Source organism: Fistularia commersonii, chromosome 30 (assembly GCF_037954325.1).
Source record: "Fistularia commersonii isolate RoL2024-O1a breed Wild chromosome 30, RoL_Fcom_v1.0, whole genome shotgun sequence".
NCBI lineage: Eukaryota > Metazoa > Chordata > Actinopteri > Syngnathiformes > Fistulariidae > Fistularia > Fistularia commersonii.
Genome location: NC_141313.1, coordinates 6,324,709 through 6,331,654, shown reverse-complemented (window position 1 = coordinate 6,331,654; position 6,946 = coordinate 6,324,709). Strand labels below are relative to the sequence as shown.

General features: G+C 38.8%; 1 protein-coding gene across 1 annotated transcript; it reads right to left on the bottom strand.

Annotated features, from left to right (window-relative positions):
* Positions 1-70: 70 nt before the first annotated feature.
* Positions 71-5,409, bottom strand: LOC147216247 (receptor-transporting protein 3-like). The gene is made up of 3 exons (XM_086178097.1): positions 5,371-5,409; positions 5,083-5,248; positions 71-1,503 (listed from the first exon to the last, which is right to left on the bottom strand). The coding sequence occupies exons 1-3, from the start codon at positions 5,384-5,386 to the stop codon at positions 1,155-1,157; spliced, it is 531 nt and encodes a 176-aa protein (XP_086034223.1). The 5' UTR covers positions 5,387-5,409; the 3' UTR covers positions 71-1,154.
* Between the last annotated feature and the right edge of the window lie 1,537 nt (positions 5,410-6,946).

Genomic DNA, 6,946 nt, shown 5'->3' with positions numbered 1-6,946 from the left:
CAATAAAATGACACCTCCCCAGTTATACTATATCATTTTTATTTTCTAACATATTACATCATACAAATTCTTGATAGTTGGAAATTATTTTCAACATTTATTGCAAACCTTCCGCAACATGAGAATAGTATAGGTTCCATGGAAACTAACATGTTCCAATGAAAACAAAACCTTAAATGAAAAATTGACAAATAACATTTAAATATTTGTATTTAGAAAATATATTTGCATGGAAAAAATGTAATTGGTAAAAAGCCAAAGTGTTTCTCCCTTTTAGGGAGCCACCCCTTTAAGCATTGGACCCTTTTTTATAAAAATAAAAGAATTACCCCTGACCGTTAATCTCGTCAGCTTGCAGTTGATGACATATGGTAAAGAAAAATTTGATGAATGCACACCTTAAGTGGAGGAGTTGTTGAAAAATGTCCTCAGTATTTTCTGTTAAATCAGTCCATACAGCCATAATTACATTTTTTTCACTATTTTCAATCAGAAAGAGGAAAGCATGAAGAATTCACTTATTGCCAGCTGAATCACTTGCCCATTGTTGAGTTCAAGTAAAGCGGGACAGAGAGATTATTAGATTTTAAAAATGAAATGGCAGGAAAAAAATGGCTGCCCTCTTAAATAGAAAATTAGTAATGCCAATTGTTTTAATCAACATTTAATTTTGGATGATGTTTGAGAAAATCCCACCCATGGATTTTCACTTGAACTGAAGTTTTACTGTCAGTTGAAAAAAAAGGTCTCATTACAATGGGCTCATGGAAATAAACATTTTTGCTCCTGCAGCATAAAAAATGGAACTGGTACATTTTTTTGATGTAACTGTGAAAAAGCTTTATCTCACCAATCACATCAATGCGTTCACTTAACTGAGTGGCTACAAGCAGAGACGTTATTTGGTACCAGTTATCTCTGATACTCACACAACAATTATCACCAAATAAAAAAAAAACAAATGGACAAGTTTGAGGAAAACAAAAAACAAAAAACAAACAAAACATATTAAACTTAAAATGAAACACTTGTAATTTCTGATTTTTAACATGACCATTTAAAAAAAAACATACACAACACACTACAGACATATCATTTTCTGTACACTGTTCGAGAATTCCTCTAACACCAACAAACATTTTATGAAATCACCTCTAATCACTATCCTGGCAACAAATGCCCAAAGCACAAGCCTCACACAATGCCTTCTCATGAGGTTTTGAGAACCTCTTGTTGGGTAATTCACATTCACAATCATATACCCCATCATAATCGCCGTAGCAATTCTTTTTGATTTTTGAAATCATCTTAAGCAGGGTTCTTTCCACAACTTCCTCGGAAAAACCAGGGAGGTGATAGATAGGGCTTGAACAGCTGCGACACATTTGTCCAAAGGGTCGCATCAGCACAGTTCCTCTGCTTGTCCTACTCTGAAGCCGGTAATGGAACCACACAGTCACTTTTGCTGAATTCCAGTTTTTACTGCAGGAGGAACACTGAAACCTGTGATAGATAGAGTAAAAATATTAGAATAGAATTACAGAGACAAAAGAGATATTGTGTCATAGGATTTGAAGGCTTTTCTGGCTTCAAATCAAGGCAATTTGAAATTGCTAACAACTTTTGTAAGATACAAAAGGTTTGTCTGTGAATTGTTGAAATAAATCTTTACATTTTTAAAAAAAGCATCTCCGTCTTAGTGTTACCTGGCAAGATCATGCTACTTGACAGGCAACAATTGTATGCAGGAGGGGACCGGTGCACTGCAAACCCTGATGCAAAATGAAGGATATCTGCAAAGGAAATGTTGCCTAACACATGTTCAGCTGCCTTTCTAACACAACACTATATTATCGATATAAGTTTTCCCACAGAACAACCTCAGAATGCGTTTCAGGAACCAAGTTGGTGGTCTTATTTTTTTTTTTCTATAATTTTGGGGTGCCTCTTTTTTCATTCACTCAACGTTTATTCAGTTGATCATCAAAAATACATTTGAATGGAGGGGCTCAAACACATGTAGATTTGAAACGTACTGACTATTCCTAGAAAGATCATTAGCGACATCTATTGGTTAAACATGAACACAAGCTTTTTGGCATCGGTTTACTTTTTCCAACGCCGAACACGTCAAAGGAAAGTTTCAACCTCTCAGGAAATAGGACTGTGGAGAATGTCAATAAACTGCAAATAAACCAAAATGCTTAGATGTTTTTTTTTTGTTTGCTAGACAGTTCTTCAGAAAGTTAATTAATGAGTAGCAATGTCACATTTCTTCAACAGGAATATGACTTAAAATTGTGATTCTCTGTGAGTTTTGGTTGCTGAACCATAATTCAAATACACGTTCTGCCATTGTATGCTTTTTTTTTATCAGTATTATTGATGTAATCATTTTTTTCATAAGTAACTTTTAAATTTGCATGATGTCATCAAATCTCATCAAAGTGCAATGACTTTTGGTAAGATCCTATTAAATCCGTTTTTATTGCTTTTTGAAATTCTTAATTCTGTGACTTCTTTGATTTGCCTTCAGTCTGTTTCTGAGCCATCTGTTGTTTTCTCAACATGTTTTACCAATATATTTCAGTTTTTCTTTTCTTTGAAAAGAAGAAAAAAATGTGTAATGATTATTTATAGCAATGCTTAATCAATAACAACTAAGTTATCACGATAATCAAATATGATATTTGTTTGTTGCGCAAAAAAGAGAGGCGGTATATATTTGAGATTCCATTTTTATTGCTCAGCAAGTAATCACTTCTTGGTTCATAACTGCAAAAGATGTTGCCTCAACACTGCAAAGGCTTAACAGGACTTCTGGGTTTTATGCTAAGTCCTTGGAGCCTCATTAAACATAAGCTTTAAAAGTTTTTAGTACATCTGAAAAGCTGCTGGCATGGCGAGCTATTGATATTTAAAACTGATCTGTTGGACCAATCGGGTTGTTCACCAGATTGGTCATCAGGGTCAAATAAAAGCATTCAAAGGAGAATAAAGACTACGGGCCTTGTTTAAAAAACAAAAACAACAAAAAAAAAACTAGAGCTCTAAATTCATCGATGATGTGGCGAAATCTGTTTCTGTTACATGCTCATATTTTAGGCAAAATACAGATAAACCCATCATGGGGTCAACCTTCAGTGCATTTAAGATGCACACCCCACCAGTGAGAAAGGAGCCACTTGCCCTTTGCCATTAGTAATAAATCATTAAATATGTCACTAATAATAATACATTTTATTTGTGGGTGCCTTTCTAAGCCGAAGGTCGCAGATCGCTGTGGAGTTTTATCTTAAACTTAGGGAGAGAGACAAGATTTCACAGCAGGGGAGTGAGTTCCAGATCCAGGAGCAGTCATAGATCACTCTGTATTCACGGTATTAAGGCAGGCAGAGGATCAAGTTGAGCTGCAGATGAATACTTGAGGGAGTGGCAATGGGGAACAGTTTGGCCAGTTATGGACGGGCCACGTTGTGGTTAAAGGAGAATTCTTTAAAGGACCACTTTCAACACACCTATTTTCACCAAACTGATTCCTATTCCTGTTCATCAAGGATATCAACAAATATGTTTAACCTACAATTCTGTTACAGTCTCTGACGTGTGAAACAACTTCCTGTCTTTGAACCATTGCAAGATGTGTACAATGCACGGTTCTCTGAGCAAAGCTTGATATGAAAAGTATGTGATTTAAATAATTTTATTTTTTTTTGTAAATTTGCAATCAAGCAATAAAGTGAATCAAAATAGACAAAACTAGATAAAAAATGAAATGGTTTTCCCCTCCTTGACCTGCCATCTTACTGTGGTGGAGGGGTTTGTGCGTCCCAGTGATCCAGGGAGCTATGTTCTCAGGGGCTTTACACCCCTAGAAAGGTCACCCAAGGAAAACGTGTCCCAGGTGAAGGATCAGACAAAGCACAGCTCAGACGACCACCCATCCATCCATCTTCTTCCGCTTATCCTGCACGCAGGGTCGCGAGGGATGCTGGAGCCAATCCCAGCTGTCATTGGGCGAGACTCATCGCATGTCAATCGCAGGGCCACATTTATAGACAAACAACCATTCACTCACTCAATCATTCAGGGCAATTTTCCTCATTTTTTCCAATCAACCTCCATGTTTTCGGACTGTGGGAGGAAACCGAAGAACCCGAAGGAAACCCACGCAGACACGGTTCTTCAAACCAGGGTCTTTTGTGCTTTGGAACTTTGGATCCTGTTTTCCCTTGTCCGTACGCAGGTCACCGGGACCCGGGCCTGTCTCCAGGGGTTGATTGGAGCGCCTGGTGGCCGTGCCTTCACCCATGGGGCTCGGCCGGACACAGCCCGAAGGATTGACACACCCGCAGGATGGGCCAAGAGGTCAGGTCCAGTGTGAGGCTGGAGCGAGAGACCTTGGCGGTCCGCTCTTGGTACATAGAATGCCATCTCTCTGGCGGGGAAGGAGCCCAAGATTCTGAGATGTAGTCTGACTCACCTCACTGTTTTTTTTTTTTACTCTGAAGTTGCCCCCGGTGAGAGGCGCAGGGCAGGAGTGGGCATATTGATTGCCCTCTGACTTGGCGCCCGTATGTTGGAGTTCAACGTGGTGGACAAGAGGGTCGAGAGGACACCCTCTGCCTTCAGGTGGGGGGTGGGTGGGTTCTGACTGTTTGCAGCGATGCACCCAACAGCAGTTCAGTTTACCCACTCTTCTTGAGGTCCCTAAAGGGACTGCAAGAGAGCACTCCTGCTGGGGACTTCCTCGTTCTACTGGGAGACTTCAGCTTCGATGTGGACAACAACAGTGCAACTTGGAAGGGTATGATTTGGGGGAACGCCCAGCCCCAAATCTATTATAACATTTCAGTCAGGGAAAAACCTGGGTGACGGTATAACAGCTGTTTAATGAGCAATAGCTGTTGTTGGACACAGCCACGCCACACAAGGCTGCAATACCACTAACTGTTCCCATCCAATTCCATGTAAAAAAACGGGATTCATTGCACCCCAGAAAACAAGCATCAACATAAAACCCAACATTTGTGACTCGCTACACTATTTACACAATTAAATATAGAGTGACTGAAAACCAACCTTCCAAAGATATACTGGCAGCAAACTTTCCAACCCCTCCTTATCTGCCCACTGGTGAGGGAATCTGTCAGGCTGTAGTTGAAGTTATATGTCCACTGGTCTTCATAGTCCAGTTCATCCTCCACCAAGTCCTGGAAGGTTTCAATCCACAAAGAAGGAACCCATTCTGCAGAACATAAAAACATTGTTTTTTGAGTAAAATGTTCGAGTAAATCATGATCAATTTGCGTTTCCTATAGCCAGTTAGAACTTAAGCAAGTTAGATGGTTAAAGGGAAGCAAATGTCACCTGCAGATGCAGCCATGGTCCGATAAAATAGCGCCTGTGAGTGGATGCTGCTCAGCTGGGAGATTAAATAATGGACGTGCGAATTATTTGAAAAACGAAACTTAAAAAGGTACTTTCAGTTTCCACCACCCCCAGAAATAGATAAACAAAAACCAGCAGTTCGAAAGTATGATTCATGGGGACTATGCAAAACAAAGGAGAAAAAAAAAGATCCACAAATATGTTGAAAAAACCTGTATATACTTGATAGGTCAAACAAAAAAAAATCTCTTTAATGCGAATATAACTCCGGGGTGACGTGGCGAAATCCTGATCGTATTTGTGACAAAACAGAAAACGGTCACATTCCGTGACAACAGCGATGACTGAATCGGAAAAACGAAAAGGCGAAAAAATTCCACTTTGGTGAGGAAAGATTGCAGCAGCTAGGAATATCACTCTTGCGAGGATTATGCTCATCCCCAAGGAAAAGCCTCAGAATATGATTAACAATCTCGTCCTTGGTGCCTCAAAATTCTGTCCTCCCGACATGCAAACATTCGTGCATCACCTGTGCAGGACAGGTGTTAAACTACAGAAAGCAAGCATATAGTAGAATATCATGCATTGGTTACATGGATTATATTTTAGCATTTCTCAGCTGTGCATTATCAATCTATCTGTGTATTTAACATTTGGGAAGGTTCTTAGTCATCACGGTCTTGTTTAATCATTGCCCATTCTTGAAGCAACAACTGGACTTAGTTTCTTTCATTGAAGACATCTCCCCTTTTCAACCCAGATGATTCTTTATTTCTTATAGTCTGTGGGGATTTCCAGTATCACTGCCACACCTTGGATGTGAGGTGAAACTAGATATCTAGTCTAGTCGCCACGATAAGGTTTGACAACAATTCACATTTAAAATGACAGCCTGGGCATTGGCAACAAAGACAATATCAACCAAAATTTATGCATATGTGGCAATAAATCAAGTTTTTACAATTCACTACCAAATGAACTCAGTTTCATATATAAAACGTAAAATTATATTATATACAATGAAACAGATTCTGAAGGGCAATTAGTAGCAGGTGCAACAGCAGGCCATTGTTTGCAACAAATTTGTAAAAGAGGCAAAGGAATGAACAAACTGAGATTCGGATTCTCTTGCAACTGTTTCCAGTTACTTGAAGCTGCAAATTGAAATGACAAGCGACCTGAGGAGGAACAGGCTCTCGGCACGAGTAACTTGATTAAGTTACAGGAGCATATGTTACATTAATTATTATGTGACAGTAACTGAATTCTTCTTGGCGAGCAATGATGCATCATGGAATCTGAAACACGGTAAAAATAAAACATACCTCAGGAGTGTTTTGTACAAATTGTTCAATAATACCATATCTAACATGTGAAATACTGTATTTTTGTAATTTTCCTTTATTGACCATTCATGCATCTACTACATATTTTCAGAAAACATTTAAGTTATTAAAAGTAGTATAAATTTGAGTTTTGTATTTTCTAATATTATGCATTCATGTAGCAAAAGGCAGAACTGTTTTAAGCGACTTAAGGTCATATGAGCTATATT